The sequence below is a fragment of the Triticum aestivum genome, chromosome 3B, assembly GCF_018294505.1.
Source record: "Triticum aestivum cultivar Chinese Spring chromosome 3B, IWGSC CS RefSeq v2.1, whole genome shotgun sequence".
Taxonomy (NCBI): Eukaryota; Viridiplantae; Streptophyta; class Magnoliopsida; order Poales; family Poaceae; genus Triticum; species Triticum aestivum.
In genome coordinates this window covers 541751621-541776585 of record NC_057801.1, presented here as the reverse complement: position 1 = coordinate 541776585, position 24965 = coordinate 541751621, and the positions used below count along the sequence as shown (strand labels likewise).

At 44.2% G+C, this 24965-nt stretch overlaps 2 protein-coding genes across 3 annotated transcripts in view; both read right to left on the bottom strand.

The window, feature by feature from the left end:
• Positions 1-15738: 15738 nt before the first annotated feature.
• On the bottom strand, positions 15739-16535 carry LOC123065672 (uncharacterized). The gene has a single exon (XM_044488912.1). It carries the CDS (start codon positions 16369-16371, stop codon positions 15994-15996), a length of 378 nt encoding a protein of 125 aa, XP_044344847.1. The 5' UTR covers positions 16372-16535; the 3' UTR covers positions 15739-15993.
• Positions 16536-18209: 1674 nt separating this feature from the next.
• LOC123070792 (tobamovirus multiplication protein 1) overlaps positions 18210-24965 on the bottom strand; it is a 10448-nt gene continuing 3692 nt past the window's right edge. For both annotated transcript variants that reach the window (XM_044494130.1, XM_044494129.1), the window contains 8 exons: positions 23511-23679; positions 23125-23220; positions 22046-22106; positions 21676-21740; positions 19898-19972; positions 19728-19803; positions 18780-18943; positions 18210-18682 (listed from right to left, as the gene is read on the bottom strand). In XM_044494130.1, the coding sequence (XP_044350065.1) occupies positions 18659-18682; positions 18780-18943; positions 19728-19803; positions 19898-19972; positions 21676-21740; positions 22046-22106; positions 23125-23220; positions 23511-23679 (730 nt within the window). In that variant the 3' untranslated portion in view covers positions 18210-18658. The remainder of the gene's footprint in view (positions 18683-18779; positions 18944-19727; positions 19804-19897; positions 19973-21675; positions 21741-22045; positions 22107-23124; positions 23221-23510; positions 23680-24965) is intronic.

Here is a 24965-nt window from a genome sequence, read left to right as displayed (position 1 = left end):
AAGTTAAGCATTAATAATAACTCTCACATCTGTCATGGATACACTCAACCAATCCACGTCGACGAGCATAGCACAGCAGTATAAGCATAACGTAGAAGTAACTCCCAAGGTTTGAAATAAGACAATAGGTTCCTACCTCATCAACTAATTCCCCAAATACCCACATGTTGTCAAAATCCTAACCATCCAGTGTTCAAGGATTGAAATTGATGCATAAAACTGGGTAATAAAGGGATATGATCAAAGTGTGAACTTGCCTTGTACTGTTGATGAAGATTATTCACACTCATAACACCTGATAGTTCTACTCATCACACTCCGTTCAATCTATCTTAAGCAATCAATAGTAGCCACACATAAGCAATCGTGCAAAGGAATCGAAGAAAAGATCTCAGAAAACTTCGAAAACAAGCAATTAACTCTTACAACAGAAAACAATTTCTAAAATTACCAAAATTAGGTGAATTTGGCCTTATCAGAAAGTTTAGGTCAAGAGCTTCGATTTGCAAAACGAATCAACTCAAACGGAGTTATAGAACTTAAGTTACGATCAAACGAAGTTTGAATTCAAAACTATTTGAAAAACAAATTTTAAAATTTCAAAAACATGTTCAAGTTGGTTATCTGGATAGAGGGGATCGTAACGAATAAGTGGGCGTTGGTTTCGTTGGATTTGGACAATCGAGCAAAAAGCAGTGATCGTTTGGAGATCAGGGGCTAAACTGTAAATAGACTAATTGCATCTAAGTCCCTGGCCGAATTAAAAAAGAAAAAGAAAAATCCTATCTAACGAACTTTCGCTACAGAACGCTAACAAACGAATTCGTTCGTTGTGAAGACCTAACCAACAAACGTTCTCTAAATAACTAGGTTAAATAAGAAAAACCGGTTTTAAAGGAAAAACCGAGAAAATCCTAAATAAACCAGGTCGAAGCAGCGGTTATACTGCTTCGGTTGGCGGACGCCGCCGGCGGCGGACTCCGGCGGGTCGAGCGGCACTACGCGGCGGCGGCGGTGGAAGCGGCGCGGGGCGACGAGGCAAGCAGGCGGCGGCGAGGGCAGCACGGTGCACGGCAGCAGCGGCGGCGAGACGAGCAGGCAGCAGCGGCGGCGAGACGAGCAGGCAGCAACGCGGCTTGCTGCGGCTCGGTGGCGTCAGCGGATCTTGCCAGCGGCGGCGGCGGCTGTCGAGGGGAGGAGGAGGCAAGGGGCGTCAGGGTCGGCCTTATAAAAGGCGAGGGGAGGGGAGTAGGTGGCGTGGAGGAGGGGCCAAGGCACGGGGTGGCCAGATCGGGCACGACGCCGGCTAGCGTGGCGGCGGCGGACTCCTTCAGGAGGTTAGGGAAGGCGGCGAGGGGCGCTGGGCCGGCCCAATTCGTTTTTTTAACACAGACAAACAAATAAAATAATAAAAACAAAAGAAATAAAATATTATATAGGCATATAATATATCAAAATTTTCAGAAAAAGATTTTGTACAACATGAACATTTTTCTAACGCCAAATAAAATCCACAAAATTTTAAATAAAACAAAGAGTGCTACTAGTTTAATTAAAACCAAATAAAATCATTTTAAAAATACCAAAATGATTTCAAATTTATTTATCTCCAATTTTCTGATGTAGGGAATCATTTTACCTATTTTCCATATATTTTATTTTTGGAGAAAAATAATTTGAATAAAACCCAAATAAGTCCAAATTGAAAATAATTTTCAAAGGGACTTTAAATTGGATTTCTTTTAAACTCCCAACTCATATTTCATATGTTTTGAAGAAGTCATTTTATCTTCTCTCATGAAAATCATTGAGTTGCTTGAAGTTTCTGAATTTGAAATAGTTCCAAATGGAATTCAAATCTTTTCAAAGCCCTTTTCATTTATTAAATGGAAGAAGTCATGTCATCTTCTCTCTCAGGTTTTATATTTGAAAAGAATTTGAATTCATGGATACCATAAAAGCAAGATGAAAGTTTGGGAAAGTCCTCTTATTCCCTCTCATTTAACTTTCAAAAGTTTCAAATTTCACTCAATTTCACACGGCACACCACACAAGCGATCAAAACTATCTATAACATTCCAAAATTTAGAATTTTGGGATGTTACAAACCTACCACCCTTAAAATGAATCTCGTCCTCGAGAATCAGAGGCTAGCAAGAAATAGGTTAGGTTCGGTGTCTTCTCAAAATCCATCGATCGTCACAGGGGGTCTGGGGTGCTACCACCCTTAGAAACATTCTTATGGTTCCATCAAAACTCATATGCTCCATCCTTATTGTTAACAGTGTCGATCTTCTCAGATCTTCAGGATTAATTCCTCCTCTGGGCTGTTCTGATAGTAGCATAACCTTTTTCCTCAATTATTTTGTCCTTTTATCTTGGTAAGGTTCTTCTGAGACTGGATCTTCTTAGTTGATGGGTCTGGCGCCAATACTAAACAACTATCGAGATCTCATGGTGGTCAACAATTTATGGTTTCTCCTGCAGGAAATGGGTCTGGGCTTCGTCCTCACTGTATGGCCTACGATTGGCAACAACTGCCTGGTACAAGGGAAAATTGTTATACCATTCTAAGGTCCAAACAAGGTTTTGATCGTCGTTGCTCTACTATGGATAAGTCACTCAGATTTACCATCCCATATAGCAAGGCGAATAATAAGAGTAAGTCGGTATGGTGATCAATCCATCCTGCACCCAAATCATTACCTTGTATATGGTTTAGCGAATCTCGCATTCTAACACTCGGTCATCCTCACAAGCATTGCAGAATTACTCTTGTCAATGAACCAAGTTCAGATAATCCATTGATTCTGCAAGCCAGACAAACAACTACGATTCCTTCACCACTCTCAGGTTTTGCATTACTCCTATAAGATCGTCTATTACTAAAGGCATATCCTCTTCCAGGGTTTTTCCTTCAGCAGGAATGTGCTTGCTTCTTGGCAGGTCCTGGGGCCTGTGGGTTATGGCCTATCTCATCACTTGTAAACCTTGAACTCATCATCAGGGGCAAGTGATCATTATTCCAACTTCCAGATTCCCAGCATTCTTAAATCCATCCAACTGTATTGTCCCCCTTCCTTCTATTGGTACCAAACTAAGACGTGATTACTCAGACTCATCATGGAGTTATAGTTGCTCCATATTACCAACATTATACCTCCTTTATATCAAATAGTACTTCTTCCCTTCATATTCTTGGGGTGTCCCACATATCAAGATAAAACTCATACTTATTTTGTCGGTAGTCCACTTCATGGGATATCATTATCTTTTCCAGGGGTAAAGTGTCCTCACAGGGTACTACTACCCTTGAAATGCACAAATTCTTCCATAGACCATATTTCTCATATCCTCGAAAATGGCCAAAATCTTTCTTCACAGAGCAACAACTCATAAATCCAAATCAGTACCAACGATGCTAACCTTATTGATTCTCACATTATTACCATCTCCTGCATTTCCATTACATGCCTCAACTCAACACCTCATTATAACAGAATTGTTCCCACTACTACTACTATATTCATCACAGACTCAACTATTTAACACGAATATCCTCACTGGGACAATCTCTAGCAAAATGCCCTTCTTCATTACAGCAGAAACATATTACTTCTAACAAGTCTCGTGGTTTCCTTGTGATTACATAGCCTCCTTGGGCCCTCATCTTCCTTTTTGGGAAACCGCTAAAGTAGTGTCCTGAATATTTGCACCTAAAACATGTGATATGACTCAGCTCCTTCTTTGTAGAAATTGGGTTGTTCCTGGAATCCAATCTATTTCTCTTCCTGGACTTTTCCGTGCCAATTAGGGCTTCTATTTCTTGTGGGTCATACTCTACTTCCTCTATTGGGAATTCTACTAGATCCCCATTCAGACAATTCTGGGAGATGTGTCCTTCTTCTCCACATGAATAGCATGACTTGGTGCAGGGTTTAATTGGGTCTTCTTCGGGTGTGTCCTCCACCTCTTGCTTCATCACAGGTTCTTCTAAAGTTTCCTTGAGGGCACCTTTCATTGTTTCTTTCTTCTGTTGGACGGTTCCTTGTATCATGGGGTAACTGTGACACTAAGCAGGGTAGTGGGTAGTCCCTTCACACAAGAAACAAGTAATCTGCCTAGTTGGGCATTCTTTAGCTGGGTGACTTTCTTCACAATGAGGGCATTCATCCTTGTGTTCTTTATGGTTGTGTCCTATTGCTCCACAAAGCTTGCATGCACAAGGTTTCTTCATATCATTTCCATAAGGCTTCAAATTCTAGGACACAAACCGAGACTTTGGCAAAGTCAACTTAAATTCTTTCCAAGTGGTTACTCCTTGCCATCCATTGATGGTTTGGTACATCCTCCACCAAGTAGGAGCACCTCTTTCAAAGCACTGGAGAGCATGCTGGGTCATGTCCTTTCCGGCTATAGTGTTATTATTCAGGTGATCTTCCATGTTCTAAATCCATTGGTCCATCTCCAATTGAGTCATCGGTCCAGAAAATATGAGCTCATCTCCATTCATCCTCTATTGGGTCTAGGGTTTTGGGGTGAGATAAGAGAGATAGGGAAGGATACACACAATACAAACAAAAGTTTTGAAAAGACAGATTTTATTTTGTGGCTGTCGGAAAACATCAAACAAATGACAGCTCACAATCGTCGCATCAAACGTAAGTGTGTAACAGGGGTTTGGTCTTCTAAAGGTCAATAAATCTTCAAAGTCGCCAAACTCTTCAAGTCTTGTTCATGTCTCCAATGGCTTCTTCTGGTCATGCTTGTCCTTCTCAAGTTCTTTTGCCAGATCATCTCTGTTGACGCGAAGTCTCTCATGACGTCCTTTAATATTCTGGAGTTGCGTTCCAAACTTCTGGGTTTCAACATCCTTGGCATGAACCATGGTCCTACTGTCCTTCAATTCCTGACGAATCTCCGGTATCTCAAGGTTTTGCTCCTCCAGCTTGGCTACTTTCAGCTTCTAGGTCCTGAGTTCTTCACGAAATGCTCCCTTGTCAAATACAGCTTCCTAAAGTTCCACCCTAAACTTCTTGATGTAATACTCCAGATCCTGGTGATACACCAGCTAAGGTTAAAACATCATCTTTTGCTGACAGGTGCTCCATCGGCCTTCTACCATCCAGTCCTTCCGAAGAAATGCATGCTTAACTCAGCACGGTGACAATAGCATAAGCGGGCGATATCATCTTGGATATCCATGTTTCTGCCCTGGTCATTGACATGAACTATAATTCCATAGTTGATATCTCCTGCCTTAGGGTTTTCCTTGAAAAAAAACTTTGAGTTTTAACGCTCCATGTTCCGGTCCTTCTTCGACACATCTTGATCTCGGGTATTGACAGCTTCAAATTGTCTGACAAATTTCATCAGGGTAACCTTCCTAGGTCATACAAATCTGGAAATTCTTCTGAGCCTTCAAATTCTCCTAGTCTTTGGAGTCTTCAACCGTTGTAGTTTCCATTACTATATTGCACGGTAAAATCCTCTTCATTTCAAAGTGGTCTTAGTTGTCTAATATCTTGTACTTCTTGGAGTGGTCTCATCGTTCGAATCTTCGTGTGGGCAAAAGGGTGTAAAGGGTATATTCTAACTAAAAGGGAATATTTGATAAATCTCAGAAAAGAAGAGAGGTAAAAGATCTTTTTGGAAATAAAGTTTTAGAGAAAATCTTTCCTATGGGCTTGCCAGTTTCTAGGGTCACGTCCTATAGTTAACATGTGCTCTGATACCATCTTGTAGCAACCCGACCTCAGACGGTCAAGTCTATGTGCTTAAGTGTCATCCCTGGATCGGTATGCTGACACACACAGTACTCGAGGATTTATAACATAGAAAAATCACATGTATAAAGTAACGTAAATACTATTACCTCAATCCATATAACGGAAGTAACAACAAGGTTGTGGATTCCCATCAACACCAATGGCAAAGTTGAGTGTAGAAATTGTAACCCTAACGTATCACTTACTCGTTGTAAGATTCCTGCAACATGAGATGTTGCGGCCATGTAGGTCAGTACATTGAATGTACTGGCAATATCACACTATAGAGCAATGCTGAATAATGGCTATCACTACATGCATATTTGGCTGGTGGAGGCTCTAGGTTTAATTTTGCAGACAGCTAATTTTTTCCTACAACAAAGGAATATATTTTATTTAACTACAAAGTTTGTTGAAAACATTGAGAAGGTTCCTCCAACTCAAACCCAAATTAATAATCATCAACCCAACAAATTAATTAATTAGAGTGATGAGATCAACATGATAATCCAAGAACCAGATACTCAAGATGTCCATAACTGGGGACACGGCTAACCATGATTATTTTGTACACTCTGCAGATGTTTGTGCACTTTTCCCCACAAGACTCGATCTTCTCCATTGGATTTCTCGCACTACATGGTGTTTGAGAAACGGATGACCGAGACACAGTCTTTCAGAAGCATTTACTCTCTACTCCGGGCAGATCGGTACACCTACAATCCCCCTACATTTGCTAGTCCACCTCTTGAAAAGCTCACACAACTTACTCAACTATGCCAGAGCCCATAATGTCTTATGGCTGCACACGGAAGTTTCTAGCATGAATAATCTTATGATCCCTTTGAGCCTAGGTGGCATTCCATAGGGTGATCACACAGGTACTCCGGGATCCCCTTGGGCAAGCACTGGGTTCTCTAGGTGCTCGGGCAAACCACTGGGTGCTCCAGGGTGCCCCAACCAATCCACCCATATGTGTATTAAAGTAGCCACCTTAAGTTAAGCATTAATAATAACTCTCACATCTGTCATGGATACACTCAACCAATCCACATCTAAGAGCATATCATAGCAGTATAAGCATAACGTAGAAGTAACTCCCAAGGTTTGAAATAAGATAATAGGTTCCTACATCATCAACTACTTCCCCAAATACCCACATGTTGTCAAAATCCTAACCATGCAGTGTTTGAGCATTGAAACTAATGCATAAAAACTGGGTAATAAAGGGATATGATCAAAGTGTGAACTTGCCTTGTACTGTTGATGAAGATGATTCGCACTCATAACTCCTGATAGTTCTATTCGTCACACTCCGCTCAATCTATCGTAAGCAATCAATAGTAGCCACACATAAGAAATCATGCAAAAGAATCGAAGAAAAGATCTTGGAAAGCTTCGAAAACAAGCAATTAACTCTTGCAACAGAAAACAATTTCTAACAGTACCAAAATTAGGTGAATTTGGCCTTATCAGAAAGTTTAGGTCAAGAGCTTCGATTTGCAAAAAGAATCAACTCAAACGGAGTTATAGAACTTAAGTTACGATCAAACGAAGTTTGAATTCAAAACTGTTTGAAAAACAAATTTTAAAATTTCAAAAACATGTTCAAGTTGGTTATCTGGATAGAGGGATTGTAACTAAGAAGTGGGCGTTGGTTTCGTTGGATTTGGACAATCGAGCAAAAAGTAGTGATCGTTTGGGATCAGGGGCTAAACTGTAAATAGACTAATTGCATCTAAGTCCCTGGCCGAATTAAAAACAGAAAAAGAAAAATCCTATCTAATGAATGTTTGTACAGAACGCTAACAAACGAGTTCGTTCGCTGTGAAGACCTAACCAGCGAACGTTCTCTAAATAACTCGGTTAAATAAGAAAAACTGGTTTGAAAGGAAAACCGAGAAAACCCTAAATAAACCGGGTCGAAGCAGCGGTTATACCGGTTCGGTCGTTGGTCGCCGGCGGCAGCGGACTCCGGCGGGTCGAGCGGCGCTACGCGGCGGCAGCGGTGGAAGCGGCGCGGGGCGGCGAGGCGAGCAGGAGGCAGCGAGGGCAGCGCGGTGCGCGGCAGCGGCGGCGGCGCGGCTTGCTGTGGCTCGGCGGCGTCAGCGGATCTCGCCGGCGGCGGCGGCTGTCGAGGGAAGGAGGAGGCGAGGGGCGTCGGGTCGGCCTTATAAAGGGCGAGGGGAGGGGAGGAGGTGGCGTGGAGGAGGGGCCAAGGCACGGGATGGCCGGATCGGACACGGCGTCGGCGAGCATGGCGGCGGCGGACTCCTTCGGGAGGTTAGGGAAGGCGACGAGGGGCGCTGGGCTGGCTCGGCCCGGTTGGCTGGGCCGGCCGAGTTCGGGTTTTTTTAAACACAAACAAAAAAAATAAAATAATAAAAACAAAAGAAATAAAATATTATATAGGCATATAATATATCAAAATTTTCAGAAAAAGATTTTCTACAGCATGAACATTTTTCTAACGTCCAATAAAATCCACAAAATTTTAAATAAAACAAAGAGTGCTACTGGTTTAACTAAAACCCAATAAAATCATTTTTAAAACACCAAAATGATTTCAAATTTATTTATCTCCAATTTTCTGATGTAGGGAATCATTTTACCCTATTTTTCATATATTTTATTTTTGGAGAAAAATAATTGGAATAAAATCCAAATAAGTCCAAATTGAAAATAATTTTCAAAGGGACTTTAAACTGGATTTCTTTTAAACTCCCAACTCATATTTCATATGTTTTGAAGAAGTCATTTTATCTTCTCTCATGAAAATCATTGAGTTGCTTAACGTTTCTGAATTTGAAATAGTTCCAAATGGAATTCAAATCTTTTCAAAGCCCTTTTCATTTATTTAAATGGAAGAAGTCATGTCATCTTCTCTCTCGGGTTTTGTATTTGAAAAGAATTTGAATTCATGGATACCATAAAAGCAAGATGAAAGTTTGGGAAAGTCCTTTTGTTCCCTCTCATTTAACTTTCAAAAGTTTCAAATTTCACTCAATTTCACACAGCACACCACACAAGCAATCAAAACTATCTATAACATTCCAAAATTTAGAATTTTGGGATGTTACAAGTACTTGCCCCGCCACAGTATATCACATTATGAGGCGTGCTATGTGGCCTATCAAAGGCAACTCTTCTGAAGCCAAACTCGAAGGCGCCATGAAGACATTGGTCTTCTATATTATCAATGGCATCAGGTTCAATACCCAGGATTTCTTCATCCGTCAGCTTGCTGCTTCTGGCATTGATCTCTTTGGGCCGAAGTTTTATGCTCCCTGGATTATGCACCTGATCAAGCTTCATTCCACTGTCGACTATCAACCTTCAGCACGCAATCACGTTGTATTCTTGCCTGAAGTTGACATGTCCTATGAAGCCATCTACACTAATCCAGCAAAGAAGCCACATCATCTGCAAAATGCTAAATATCAAAGCTTCACTCAACCTATTGAAGGCAGTCATGTACCAAACTCTGCTACTCCTGCTTATCCCCTAGCTCGCAACTTGCGTTTGCTGCATCCTGCCAATACTGAAGCCACTGCCAACGCAATTGCTCAAAGGCCTCAGAAGCGTCCCCGTGTCCTCAACGATCGTGAGCTTCTGGTATCTTTGCATTAGAAGCAGGATAGGCATCATAAATGGCTGAAGCACCAAATGCAGAGTCTTCTAGTTGATGTCAATCACATCCGCAACTTGGCCACCAAGAACTCTTTCGTCGCGCATGAAGCCTGTCAGCGGTCCTGGAAGAGCCTTACATTGCTCTGCTCTGAAGATGATCTTCGCGAAGATGGCTTCACAGAGAGATTCAAGTTTGACTCCAGGCCACCGCAATCTGCAAGTTGGCGTCCAACACCTTCTATTGAAGATTCTGAGTATTCATCTTCGGCTGCAATTGTTGTTGCGAGAGTCGTCGATGAAGAAGACGACGTCACTTCACTAGCATTAGCTTCAATGCGTCAAGATTCTGCACCAGGCCCATCTGCACCGCCCAACTCCAACGTCGACCCTGCTGCTCCAACATTGTCTCCACCTAGGAACGAGTAGACATTCTATGTCTTCAAACCTTTTTGGTCCTTACTAACAAAAGGGGGAGAAGCATATGAGGTTGGTAGTCTTCAAGCAGGTCCATATGGGTGGTTGCCTTATTTTTGCTAAGTGCTTGCAACTCTCTTTTTTGAAACTATTTGGCTCTTGAGTTGTAACACTTAAACTTGATGGTCGTCTGCTACTTTTGTTGCTACTTTGTGATGCGATGATAAATTCCGCATGTAGTCATTCTGCAGACGTCCATTTCTCAGTATGCATATCATTATCTTCATTACTTGCATATATGCATGATGAATTGTCTTCATGATTGAAGATGGTCTCCACAAAGCAAAACATGCCATGTGCATTTGCATTCAAATGCAAACTACTTATATGCACATCTTCAGGGGGAGCCTCTTTTAATCTATGAAGGCAGTGCTCATAAACCTGAACTTTCACATACTTTTATCCCCGTTAAAAACTTCAACCAATTTGTCATCAATCACCAAAAAGGGGGAGATTGTAAGTGCATCTAGTGCCACCCCTAGTTGGTTTTGGATTATTGACGACAAACGTGGCTGAGGGACTAATGTGTTTGTGAGAATTGCAGGATAACACATGTAGTAGTCCCTCATTGATTCGGTTTACCTACCAGAGATGACCCCTAAAAATGTGTGAAGACATTGAAGACAATGGTGGTTTGTGAAGACATTCACGACGAAGATTATGACGTGTGAAACTATTCACTTGAAGACTACGGAGTGCAAAGACATAGTTGTTTCGTAGTTTCCTTTATTCTTTATTGAGTCATAGGAACCACCGTACTGTTAAGTGGGGTCCAAGTGAACAAAGTCAGAGTGACTGATGTGATGCTCAACCAAATCCTATGTCTTCGAGCGAAGACAATGAGAGAAAATCTTATCCAGAGCTGGATGAGTCAACTTTTCTTGTAGCCCAAGCCAAGCTGCCGCATGTGTTTGAAATCCGACCATTGGACACGTGTCGGTTCCTTAGTGACCCAGGGTCATTTCAAACAAATTAGGTCGGGTTGCCACTTGGCTATAAATAGCCCACCCCCTACAACATAAATTGGTGGCTACTCGGAGTTAGTACACGGATTTTGTCGTTTGAGAGCAACCCACCTCTGAAGCATTTGAGAGAGAGATCCTTGCAAGGACAAAGCCAAAAACACCCGGAGCCAAAGAGTGTTAGGCATCACTGAAGCCTTTCTGTCCGCGTGATCTGAAGACTTGTTACACTTGAGGACTGTGAATCCTCCAGCCGGCTAGGTGTCGCGTTCTGAGCATCCAAGAGTCATTGTGGATCGCCGGTGAACAAAGTCTGTGAAGGTTTGGAAGTCTACCTTGAAGACTTACCTGAGTGATAGGGCGAGGACTAAGTGTTCTTAGCTCTAGGGAATAAGGTGAAGACACTGTCTTCTGAGTTCAATCTCAGCAACTGGAACTGGTCTACCAAATCCTTGTCTTCACCAAGCAACTGGTTCTATCCCCTACACTCCTTACTTTTCAGTTTGTCTTCATGAAGTCATTGCTTGCCTGCTTGATTCATTTGACTTCACGGTATGAAGACTTATATCTGTTTGGCTTCAAACTGTCTTTCATTCTGATCCTGTTTACCTAGTTGCTGATAGTCTTCGTGCCTTCTCTGTACTGCTTGCTTGACTATTGCTTGCCTAGTGTAGTTTACATTCCGCTGCATATCATATAGGTTCAGTATTGCCTGTTTGTCTTCAAAGCCCTCGTGTTTTGAAGACTTTCATAAAAATCGCCTATTCACCCTCCCTCTAGTCGATAACTAGCACTTTCAAATAGTAACACTATATATAACGTGTATTTTATGTAGTAGCATAAAATATGTTTGAAATGAAAAAAGAATTGAATGGAAAACACAAAATGAAAAGGAAACCCTAAACCCCAACACAAAATCCTTAGTCCCGGTTGGTGTCACCAACCGGAACTAAAGGTCCTCTAGCCTCTAGCACGCGCTCGCGACCACATGGAGGGACTTTAGTCTCGGGTTGTGGCCAATCGGGACTAAAGGGTGGGGGCTTTAGTCCCAATTTCGTTGTCCGGTTGGTGACCCGGGAATAAAGGACCTTGCCAACCGGGACTAAAGCCAGGTTTACCACTAGTGACACATTCTGTCTTCCAGATGTCGTCGATGCAGACCATAATCTGCATCCACTCCTCGACCATCTCCCAAGCTCTGCGCCGACGTTAGAGCAGATGTCGTCGCAACGGCAGATTCCGATGACACATGTCCACCACAAGGATGCCACCATCGCTGACATCCCCACTTGAACAGACCGGTTCCCAGATCCTTCACCGACCATAGAGACGATCGCCTCACCGGAGAAGAATCTGGAGCTTCTTTATTCAACATCGCCGTCGCCTCCGCTGAAGCCAAGACGTCGAACGATCCAAAACCCTAAACTTCTTGGGCCCTAAAACCTAAAGCTAAAATGATCCACATGCGTGGGATCCGGCGACCCCCTCACCACCGACGACCAAAAGGTCGCCGATGGAGGAGAGCCGTCGTAGGACGGTGCAGGAAGGAGCGGCTCTACTGGTGGCGGGGGCGGCTAGGTTTCGCTACCAGAGTAGTTGTGGAAGATCTTCTTGTACTTTGACAGCAGTGATCTACCATATATAATCATCGCGGACTCCTGAAGCAAACAAGCAAAAATACTTAGAGCAACTCTAATGGGGCGACCCAAACGGACGGCGATTTCGTCCGCTTTTTGTCCGTTTGGGTCAGCCGTCCGCCTTGTTTTAGATATGGGTTGACAGCGCGCCCAACACGCCGACCCATATGTGCCGGCGTGGCCGGCTGGCCGCCCTATTTTGCATTGATGAATTTGCATTTAAATATAGTCAAATAACATAATTTGGACCAAATAAAATAGCATAGTTTTACAAGTCGAATAAAAATAAAAATGTCTCACATAGTTCTCACATAGTTTTGCAAACGAATAAAAAAAGATACATCTATTGGTTGCCAACATGAGCCCACATATGCTCAACCAAATCATATTGCAGTTGCACGTGAGTTTCCCAATTACGCATGTCATGATGAAATTGGTGAACTGTTCAAACGTTACCGCTCCTCCATGCTCAGGCACAACATTCTCACCCTGAAACTAAAACCCTTGATCGTACAGATGTTCTGGGCGTTCGTCTTCTGTGATCATATTGTGCACGATCACACAAGCAGTCATCACCTTCCATAGTTTCTGCGTGCTCCAAGTATTAGCAGGATACCAAACAATGCCCCATCGAGATTACAAAACACTAAAGGCATGCTCGACATCCTTCCTAGCTCTCTCTTGCTCTTGGGCAAATCTTTTCCTCTTCTCTCCGACAGGGTTGGGTATTGTCTTGACAATAGTGGTCCACTGAGGATAGATACCGTCACTCAGGTAGTATCCTTTGTCGTAGTTTTGGTCGTTGACAGTAAAGTTCACTGGTGGGTTGTTGCCTTCGGCAAGCGTAGCAAACACCAGCGAGCGCTGAAGCACGTTGATATCATTGTATGATCCGGCCATGCCAAAGAAAGAGGGCCAGATCCAGAGATCTTGGCCTCTAGTATGACAGTGCAAGCCCTGACATGGCCCTTATACTGCCCTTGCCAAGCAGAAGGGCAATTCTTCCACTCCCAGTGCATGCAGTCTATGCTACCAAGCATCCCTGGAAAGCCCCTGCTGGCGTTCATCGCCAACAAACGGGTTGTATCTTCAGCAGTCGGCTCTCAAGTACTCAGGGCCAAACACAGCAATAACAGACTTGCAGAACTTATATAGGGACTCTAGGCATGTAGACTCGCTCATACAGACGTACTCGTCGCTGAGATCACCGGGCACTCCGTATGCAAGCATTCGGATGGTGGCAGTGCATTTCTGATAAGAGGAGAAACAAATCTTGCCAACAGCATCCTCTTTGCACTCGAAATAGTCATCATAGCCGACCACCCCCTCTCTAATATGGTTGAAAAGATGCCTACTCATACGAAAACAGCGGGGGAATTTTTTATGTTTGAACAACGGGTTTGTTGTATCAAAGTAGTCCTTTCAAAGAAGGAAATGTCCGCTCTCTCGGTTGCGATTCAACGCCGGAAGGTGGCTCGGAATGGAGACACGGAACAACGACCGCTGGCTGTTGAGGTGGTGATGGACCAACACGGCAGCCAATATCTTCTCCTCGTCGCCGGACGACGAATCGTCAGAGTCGCAAAGGAAATTGTGAAAAAAGAACTCGTCGGCGGAGTCCATTTTGTACCTTGACAAATTGTCGAACATCTTGCGGGCGTCGACGAAGGAGACGGCCGGCTAAGGGAGTCGCGGCGCGCACGGACCAGCAGGCTGCCCTGCCGGCGTCCGACGAGTGGGCCGACGTCCGACGAGCGTGCCGGTGAGGATCTGGCCGGGCGGCGATGCAGCTTCTTGGTCGGGGCGGCTGTGTGGTGGGGGCGCGGGGGTGGGAAGCAGTCGGCTCCCCGGCGGCAAGACGGCGGTGGCGGGCGACGTGGGAGTGTTGGGCGGATGTGGAGGCGCCGACAGCTGGCAGAGTCGCCGGCAAAAATTAGTGACGGCGTCGACGGCGAAGGAGGCGGGCGAGGGTTGCTGTTGGATTGAGGAGGCCAATGTGCCACCGACCAGCGGACCCGGGGAGGAGAAGGCGAGCGTGCGCGCGTCCATCGTGTCTCCACACCGACGCAAATCCGGCTCAAAAATGGGCCGGAAATGGGTCACCCGCAGACGAAAAGCGGACGCACCTCCCTTTGGGTCGGCGCGTTGGGCCGCCTTTTGTGTCCGCGCCGACCTAAACGGACGAACGACGGACGAAATTGCCATTGGAGTTGCTCTTATAGATCCAGCCCCGTTCCATCTTTCTATTCTGCAGATACATACATCAACGAGACATAAAAATGTGGTCACTGCGGTGCAATTCAGACACGTACTCCAACTCGTCAACCTGTAATACGTACTTAACATGCATTGCATGCTACGCCTTGCTTTGCTCTGTCTGTCCGGTAGTAAAAGCGGCCGTGAGCATTCAGGCTCGGCACATGCCTGCGATCGATCGAGTGGTTTAAGGTGGCATTCATCGAGCGAGCTGGCCTGGCCGGACCACATAATTTACGGACGCGCTCATCCCACACACACCTGCAGGCTTGCAGCATGCGCGCGGTGTCGATCATTTAATCTGGCCAGCAAGTGCTCAGTGCTGCCTGCTGAATGCTGATGCTGCAGATGGCGATCAAAGCTGCCAGTACGAAAAAGGTTTCTGCTAACTGCATATGCTGCGGCTGCCCTCTTTGCGGATCTTGGCAAGGACCTGGCTGGATCCACACCAGAGCTGGTGGTGGTTGAATTTCCAGCTGCAGCGACCGGCCGACCCGGCTCTGCCACAACCCGGGAAGGGAAGGAAGCCCTCCGGTCGCCTACGATGGATTTGTGTCCAGTCTTCAGTAGAGCTACCTAGTAAGTACTACAGCCTACGTGCGAATGGCATTGCTCTCGCAGGAAGCAATTCGGGGCACCCAAGCTGTTAACCCAGAGAGCTTTCTTGGTAGTATTCGGTTCGCGGGAACCAAGAAACCAACGATTCAAGCGGATTTTCGTCTACTGTATGCAAGACACTCTTTGTACCCTCGATTCATGATTGCATGATTCTTTCCCCGGGTCGAGTAGCTGATCCGCAGCCTTCCCTTTACCTTTTCTTTCTTTCTAATCTCCTTTCTGTCCTAATGCTGACACTTAACTCGTCCTCGATCACCATAAGCAATGTTCGGGGGTGGAATAAACTAACTTCTTGTGCATGCGTGTGATCCATTTCTCTCATCATCCATGATTTAGGATTTGTATGAATGACTGAAAGTGACTTTTTCGTACAGACAGACACAGACCCATACATTGTTCCAAGGAGCAAATTAACAAGTATGCAGGACCTACATTTGGCCAAGCGCCACTCGTGTTATCTCCATTCGATCTATGTACAGATTACAAAGATCCCTAGGGACGGGCATCGGGGCGGCCATCACAGCACCAAATCGGATCAACGAAAACAAGGAGCAAAAACAGATAAGAAATACGCGCGCATCGGTGAGAGCGATGGGCAACCATGCATGCACGAGGTAAAAGAAAGGGATCGGGAGGATCAAGGGCGAGTCAGCGGCGGGCCGGCTTGTCGGCGGCGGCGCAGGAGAGGGCGTGGGGCGCGTGGGGGCGCTCGTCGTCGAAGTTCTTGGCGTAGCTGACGGCGTCGTAGCCGAAGGTGCTGGGCCTGGAGGGCGGCGCCGGGGAGCTGCAGATGCACCGGGTCTCCTGCGCCAGCCGCCGGAGCAGCTTGCGCCACGCGCGGTGCCCGCACCAGCCCACGCCCGGGATGGCGTCGCGCGCCGCCACCTGCAGGCGCCGCACGACGACGGCGGCGCGGTGCCGGCCGCCGGGCCCGGGCGGCGACCACGAGGGGGAGGGCAAGCACGCCGACATGCTGACGGGGCGGTGCGGTGGCGCGGACGACGGCTCAGTGGCGCCCATGCCCATGATGGCGTGCTGCTGCGCCTGTACCGCGGGGGAGTGTGGGGGGTGGTGGTGCGGATGGGAATGGGGAGGATCTCCTGGCGGTTATAATGGTCAGTGGCATGCCCTGCTGGGACGAGGGGGGTGGTATTTTTGTGGACTGGTGGTAGAGGAGAGTGCTGGGAGAGGTTAATTTTTTTGTGGTGGTTGCATGCATGCGATGGCTGATGCTATTTTTAGTTGGGCAGGTTCTGTGGTGGTTATTAGCGGTTACTTAGATGCATGCCAGCTTAATTTAGGTGAGAACGATTCTTGTGGAGCTTTATGCTCGGTTTTTTGGTTTGTTTTATGTTAAACCCATCTCGGTAAGTGTAATGTTTTATTTTGATGTATGTTGGATACTATTTAGTTCTCGGGCATGGCCCTACTTGTAGTGAATCAAAAAGTAAAAATTCTAACAATTAAGTTTAGCTTCCTCACCCAAAAAAAATACTCTACTCGGTTTATCCAACGGAAGCTGCAGTTCGTGGGTCCTGACGAATCTCAGTTTAGATGTTTGTTCCTACCAAAATTGGCCACCTTTTGGCAATTAGTTCTTACTTTTCATACACCTTTCAGCATCGTTTAGACCAAATTCGAAGGTGGTGTTTCATCATCTTGTTTAAATAAAACAAATTTGTTTTTTTTCCTCGGCAAGGGTGAGCCGAGCAGTAGAATCCTACGTGAGCCAACACATCACGTGAACTGCGCGCGCCGAACCCATGATCAGCGACACCATCCAAAGCAAGTGTCAACACGCGAACCTACGAAGAAGAAATGCCCCCCGAAATCCTCGATCCTGGAATCCCCCAGGACGGATCTGTCTGGGATTCCGCAGCGATTTGTAGGCCGACCACCGTGAACCAAAGCTTGTCCAAGCGAGTAGTTGGTTCGCTCCATGCACGTTTAGGAATGCCTGATGACACGAGGAACCAAAAGTGATCACGCATGAGTTTCAAAGGCCAGCCGCAGGTGGCAGTGGCGGTGTGGTAACGGAAACCTGTCGAGAGCTGTTGGGGGGCAACTAACGACTGTCAGATATAGCTGAATAGGAAGGAGCGTTGCAGGCCGAACTGTCAAATCTTGTTGGCCCTTGCAAATGGCGGAGAACCCATACTCAAAATGCCGTTTCCCATGTTATATACCGATGCATTGGAGCGTTCCAACACTCGAATGCTGCTATTCTGTCATCATGGAGGGAAAGTCCCATCTCACTATCTCCAGCTGAACAGAGCGCATCTTTGTACCCGCGATGCCAATGCTCCATGTGATTGTCTACTGTGGTAAGAGATACGTAACACCTTTGGTCTGCAAAGACTGCATTTCAGAGTTCAGACCAAAAAATGGCTCAAGATGCCACGTTGTAACTTCTCTTACCCGAGCCATGCTGAGCAAAAATGTCAATATTTAAAACCTGCATCCCATGAAATATCAGGTTTCTTCTGTGATCGAGCATTTGAGCGTCTCTTGTCTTTTGTCTTTCTCTCCTCTATTAAGCCGAGCCCTTACATGGCGGCCTTCGAAAGTTTGTAGTACTCCCTCCGTCCCATAATATAAGAGCGTTTTTGACACTACACTAGTGTCAAAAACGCTCTTATATCATGGGACGGAGGGAGTACTATTTAGCTTCCCGTCTCCCTCTCAACAAACATTTAATCCCATTGTGAGCCTGCAACATTGCACACTTGCATCCAGACACACACTGACAGACTCGTCCAGGGGTGATCCATCATCTAGAACTGCAGCAATCCAAGGAACGCAACGATTTTAGCATCAACCTTACATTTCCAAGCTAATCACATCACAGCACAAGTGCAGATATCTAGCAGGGTAAAAAATCTCTTTTGATGCTCGATTTCAGTTTCCAGGACAGAACTCACCAGCTAACCGAACCAACAACACATCATTAAACAGAAAATTTTGGGAAGACATAACAGCCTGACCGCCAAACCATGAAGAGCGCGGTCATTTCTATGCCTATTTACATTTGTTACTGATCCAGGCCTTGCCCGACCAAAGCTCTAATGGATAAACACACGATGCGCAATGCTTGGGCGGGAACCTTGCTACATCCACAGGTAAAATTCCATTGTTTCCAAACTAAAGCTACCTTGGAGTAGGAATTACAGACCCCATCTTGTACCGGCCAGTCAGTCAGAATGGTAGTAGATGCCAGTATGTCACTGATGTGTTGGTAAAAGTCCCAGCGCATCACGTATGCTGGAAAAGTCTCAGCATTACCTTACTTGCCTTACTTGTGTTTCTCTTCAGGTTAAATTGGGCTTGACTTGAGGGCCTACAGTTCCAGAAATGTTTTAAATCTAGCTCCTGTAGTACCATCGGTATTTGTAGTTTTAAATAGTTTGACCTGACAAACGTAACATTTTGAATACCTTGTTAGAGGATGTAACAGCAGCTCTCCACTGTGGATCCTGTGTAGGGGATGGTCTGTCCCTGAACAAGGTAACCACTCTCGATTGGGTGGGCCTTTCCACCGTTGGTCGTTGAGGCATATCTCTCATGACCCATAAAACAAATCCTGATGGTACCGATGAGCCTACAGAAAGTTTGCATTAGCAGAGCAATTCCATGAGAAGTCGGTAAAACTGCAAACTGGTTGTGCTTTCCTGTGAACGGAACAATCAGTCTCAAAATGTAAGACATTTTTTGACAATATCCTAACATTAGCAGAGTTCATTTACTATACCTATTTCTGCCATTGCAGTTAAATATACCAGATAGGCAATCATGTTTACAATAGGTATTCACATCAGTGCACAAGTTTGATTTTTGCAGTTGAGTAGCATAGCACAAGCTAATAACGTAAAGGCAGGAACAAAATAATTTCACATGTACAACAGTAAAAAAGAAGACAAACTCTTAATGATGACTAAGCTATACCAAAATACCAAGAAAATCTTCAGATGTTGCCATAATTGAATCTTTATTGACCTCACAGTGGGGTCCACTAGTACAGTATAAGCGCAATATTGTGATAACAAGGACTAATGACAGGCTGGGTAATCTAGTATTTAAGGCTTGAATCATCAAATCAAGACCAGCTTCAAGCTGGAGGAGGCCAAGGGTCTAAGCTCTGAGGCATTAAAGGTGGTGCGCATACTTAACCTACATCTACCACCATAGTAGCATGCTTTCTTCCGGTCGCTAACTTACAGTGTTAACTCCCTAAATCACATATAAAATCCAGGTCTAGAACATATGCACAAATACCTGACGGGCAATGGCAAACTAAAGAAAATCAAATGATACTCATCCTGCATTTAGTAAAAGGCCATAGTTCAATTTTAGTGTTATTTCGAAGCGTAAACAACACACCATACCTATTAAATAATATAAAAATAATATAACAGCATTTTTTATGATCTCCGCCTCAGTGGAGTACCAATACAAAAGCACCTGCAGTGATGAGTAGGAAAATTGCAAGTCAATTCACAATTTAACTCCCAGCCCATGTATAAAGTGACCTCTTATATTGCATAATGAAACTTACTGGAATATTAGTAACAAGTGCTAGTATAGCAGAAGACGAGAAACAGATAAGTGAGACAGCAGCTAAACTGGCAACCTGCAGAGAAGTAAGCCTTGAGAATTTCACATGGAGAAGCATGTTAAAAAAGATACAGTTTATTATAAATATACCGCATTTTCTTAAAAGGGTAGGTAAGTCTAAACGACCCCCTGAACTATGGAGGTGTGTCTAGTTCACCCCCTGAAGTATAAAACTATCTAACTAGCACAATAAACTTGTCATTTCCATCTACTTACGCCCTTGTCTGGTTTTGCAGAGTGCAGTTGCACATGTGGCTCACGAGTAGTGACCAAAGGGGATTGTGGTATTATTAATGGGTCCCACATATCAGTGCTATAAAAATTCCTCTATTTTTTCACCATCCATTTCCTTCTTCATCATCCTTATCTGTCAGCACATCTATCCTCAACGTCTTTCCCTACATACTGGAGGTGGCGCTAGACGGAGGAAGCAGATCCATCACACCTATATAACCCTTCCTCTGGTATCCGGCTTCGCCTTTACGACCCTCTCCCTCGCTCACACTTTCTCCTCTTTATTCCCACCTCCCAGAAACCCCTACACCCAAACCACCACCCGAATATGGAGGTGTGCCTTCATTCCCCTCGTCCTTCTATGTCAGCACATCTATTGTCAACGTCTTCCGCTGCATCCTGGAGGTGGCGCTCGACAGATGAAGCAGATTCATCCTGTCTGCACTATAACCCTTCCTCCTATAGTATCCTATCCGGCTTCGCCTTTACACTCTCTCCCTTGCTGACACTTTCTCCTCTTTATTCCCACCTCCCAAAAAACGAACACCCAAACCACCACCCGAACATGGAGGTGTGCGCTTCATTCCCCAACCATGGAGATGCCGACGGTGGACGCAGTGCTGCTCCACCCTGCAGTCACCTCCCAGTGTGTTGGCCTCGGGAACGGCTAATCCCCAATGCCTCCATTGAAACGGGGTTGGGCATCCGCTGGGTGTGTGCCGAGGGTGGCGGCAACAGCGTTCATCGGAGCCGAGGACTGCAGGCAGGAGGCTCCTGCAACACCGCTGCAGCATCACAGGGCTGGAGGCAGGAGCTCACCCGAGGACCAAATCCTTGCAAAAGTTGAGCTATTCTTTCTCCCATTCAAATTGAAGTAGACACGAGCTTCTCCTTGTCTATAAGCGCAGAAACTCTCACCAGCCTATCCTAATCCATGCCCGAAGCTCGCTATTTCCGTGCCATGGAGCTGTGATCAGAGATGGCAATGTGCCCCTCTGCTCCAAGCACCGTCTCGACGCCTGCAGGCTGCAGCTCTTTCATAGTTGAATAGCGCTGACACCATGAGGTTGCCAACAAGACTTCGTCTCGCTCTCGTGAGCAGACTGAGTTGTTGGACGGACACAGCAAACGGGGAAAGATGAAGAAAAAAAGAATACGAGGAAGTGGCACTGGTACATGGGCTCTGTTTAGATCACACATCATGCACCTAGTACCACTTCTAAAAAAATCAGCTTAGAAAGTGGCACTGGTACATGGGCTCTGTTTAGATCACGCATCATGCACCTAGTACCACTTCTAAAAAAATCAGCTTAGGGGGTTAAGCACACGGTTTTTGGATAGTTAGGGTGGGAGGGCGTACCACCAGAGTTCAGTGGGTCATATATGCTTATTCCTTTCTTAAACTAGCAGATAATTCCAATCTAATCCTAATAACCAAAGAAAAAGAGGATAACCACGTGCAGAGTTGTCTCAAGGGAAATGTACCTTCCACTTCTCAGTTGACACGGTTTCAGAACGTACTTTGCTCATCTTCGAGAACAATAATGCACCTTCACAAGATTATCACAAAACCAAGATGGCAAAGCCAAGGTAAGAACATGTTAAAACCGAAGCCTCGCACTCCTTAATTCATGATAAGATGACATCATCTAATATTAGTACCAAATGAATGCCAGAAAAAATAGCAAGATGGGTAATGAACTAACAACAAACTAAATTAGAACTATAAACTTGATATCTACTGGGATAAATACAGGACAACGGAATGAAGATAGTCTTAGGTTGAAAATTTCATGCATTGGTATATAGGAAAAAATGTGGCATGTTCTACATGTAGACAATATTGTATGCTTACCATAACATGCCAAAGCAGCGCCAAGTACTAGAACAACTACTGAAAATACATCCAAATAAACCTGCAAAATAAAATGTTTGGCTAACGTCTATTAAAGCAAGCAAGTTAAAACTAAATAAGCGAAATCCTAAATTCAACCAGCTAGTGGCAAAATATTAATATAAAGTGTGATAAACATAAGAAAACATGCAAGTCAATATTTTTTCCCAGAACTGATACAGTGGACACCTTGTGATAGACTCTCATAGTACTAGCATGGAAGTTGAGACATAATACAAACAGAACACTGAGATTTTATAACTCAAGGAAAAGAAAAAAGAAGAATTAGCACCGTCTCTAACAATATATAATGTTTGGTCTGCAGAGTTTCCCATTATTCTTGCATTTCCCATGGTAGGTTTAGCAATACACTAGTTTGACAAGGAAAATAAAATAATTAAACTGTACGCTCATGATTTACCAAAATGGCCTCCTTAAGTCAAAAGAAATTTGGTAAAGAAAATGATAATGTAATTTGTGCATACACCAACATAGAGTAGATGCAGTTTGTGTAGCGCAATTACATTGACTTTGCAGCGTTGATACATAAAAGTTTCAGAATTCATTTGAGATAAATATGCTACTTTTTTCAGTTGACAAAAAAGAAGAATGATACTGTTCAAAATAGCTGCAGCAAGTGCATGGGCCCATAGGCAGCTGGATATAGAACCAAAAGGTAGTATACAGGGAATAGAAGATTTGTCTAGAATGGATCAGAAGCAAGACTAGCTAGATTTCTAGATATGAGCTTTCTGTTTTCCTTTCTCTAATGGAATTTTTTGCGTGTTTTTGACAAGCTTATCATTCTTCATCACAAGGCTGTTGGATGTGGAACTTTATGCTCCTGGGTGGAGATTAGGAATCTAGCTTTATACAGTATTATAATTACCGGGCTCTGCAAGATTTCTCCTTTTCGTGCAGTATTGCAACAGATTGAGGATTTAAACTTTGAAAAGTTAAGATTTGTATGTCAATTAGAGCAAAATGCAACGTCGAAGAAGAACCAAAGCAGGATACAATAAGTTGCCGATCCTTCATACCTTTTTCAGTAGCGATGAATCAATAGGATTTTCTCCCCTACCAACCCAGATGAGGATCGCAAAGGCGAGCATAACAATAAATGACAGTACAAGCACCTGCAAGGAAAATAATATTAGGGCAGTAAATGGTTCTGCATAACAGATACTATATCATAGCAGAAGCAGTATAGTCCCTCCGTAAAGAAATATAAGAGTGTTAGATCAAACACTTATATTTCTTTACGGTGGGGAGTACAGATTAGATGACAAACTGGGAAATTCTCCAACCACTGCGATATATATATAAAAAGGCACACACACTGGAAATATGCAGATCTGTATTAGCGAGAGGAGAAAAAAAAGCATGGCAAAGTAGCCAGTAAGTTATAATGATGGAAAAAACTTACCAGAATCACGAATTTTTGCCGGCTTCCAAGCTGTATTCCTGGGAAACACTTCCGACGGGCATCAGTAGGGCGGGTGCCAGGTTTGGTTTTTGTTCTGTCTAGTAAAGCTTCTTGGTGACTCCTTACATCATCTTCATCTTCATCATTTGTCTGATGACACAGGTCAACCCTGTAAGACCATTACTTTAGGAACATAAAGCGAAAAGCATTTGCAACTATGAAAGGGTTTGTGATATCTTGCAAGCAAAATAACATGATCTCTAGAAGCATCAGAATATAAAAGCGGTTGTCCTCATGTGTGCCAATGCACAAAGACAGCCTCCTGACAGGGGGTTACCCATTGGCACTAGAGAGGATTGTATCAGAGTTGTTGCTCATTGGAAATGACCAAGTGACAAGATAGAGAAAGATGCTGCTTATTTAACTTGAAACAGAGCTCGAGGAAAAACTTATACAAGTGTGGGACTCAGTGTGAGACATTAATCCTGTTAGTGCACCTACAACACTCATCGGTGTTGAAGGCCTCAAGGTGATGGGTTTCCAGTGGCGAGTGATATTTTGTATTGATGAGATGTGGTACAACATACAAACGAGCTTAAAGTGGTATTTATGTGACTTTGACCTGTACAAAGGATGAGAGTACACCCAAGTGAAGTAAATGAAGCAAGAGTAACAATGTCTTCTATATCAATGACAGACGGTCACTTGGTACCATACTGGGAAGTATATCATATACTCCCTCCGTCCAAAAATACTTGTCATCAAAATGGACAAAAAAAGATGTATCTAGAACTAAAATACATCTAGATACATCCTCTTTTATTCATTTTGATGACAAGTATTTCCGGACGGAGGGAGTATATGATCTAGGATCAGCCCCGCAATCTTGAGTGAGTTGAAGTTAATGAAGCCCAAACCATGCCTAGTATCTCCAACTAGTCTGTATAGTATATGAAGAAGCTTTTTTGCATAACACAATTTCAACAAACGGAAAAGGAGAAAGGAAGAAGAGGCGTCGTATTTTACGCATTTTAATGTTTCTTCAATGGCATTAAATGTGGATATGGCTGGCCGAAAGTCTTATGGATTATACATATGATGCGTCTATTGCCAAGAAACTCTCAATATGGGACGTAGGCTCTCTGCTCATCCAACTAATGAGTCGTGATTAAAAACATAGATCACAACAAACAGAGATAGGTATCCGATGGTCCTCCAATGGCACAAATAAGAGGTGACTCAAAGTCCCTCGTTTGCCATGAAATGTACCTGATTGTGTGAAAGCACAAGGTCAGATAACCTGCGCTGATACTAAGAAATTATACCACATGTACTTAAGTGTGAAAGGATCATTCTTTTAAGCAATACAGGTTATCAACTCTTAGTTAAGAGGAAAATCTCAGCCAGGGACCAGGGTAGTAAAAGTCCACTTCTATTATCCCCCCTCACGCCCCC

Coding starts and splice junctions, on each gene's coding strand:
- LOC123065672 (XM_044488912.1), bottom strand. CDS start 16,371: ATGGGCATGGGCGCCACTGAGCCGTCGTCCGCGCCACCGCACCGCCCC.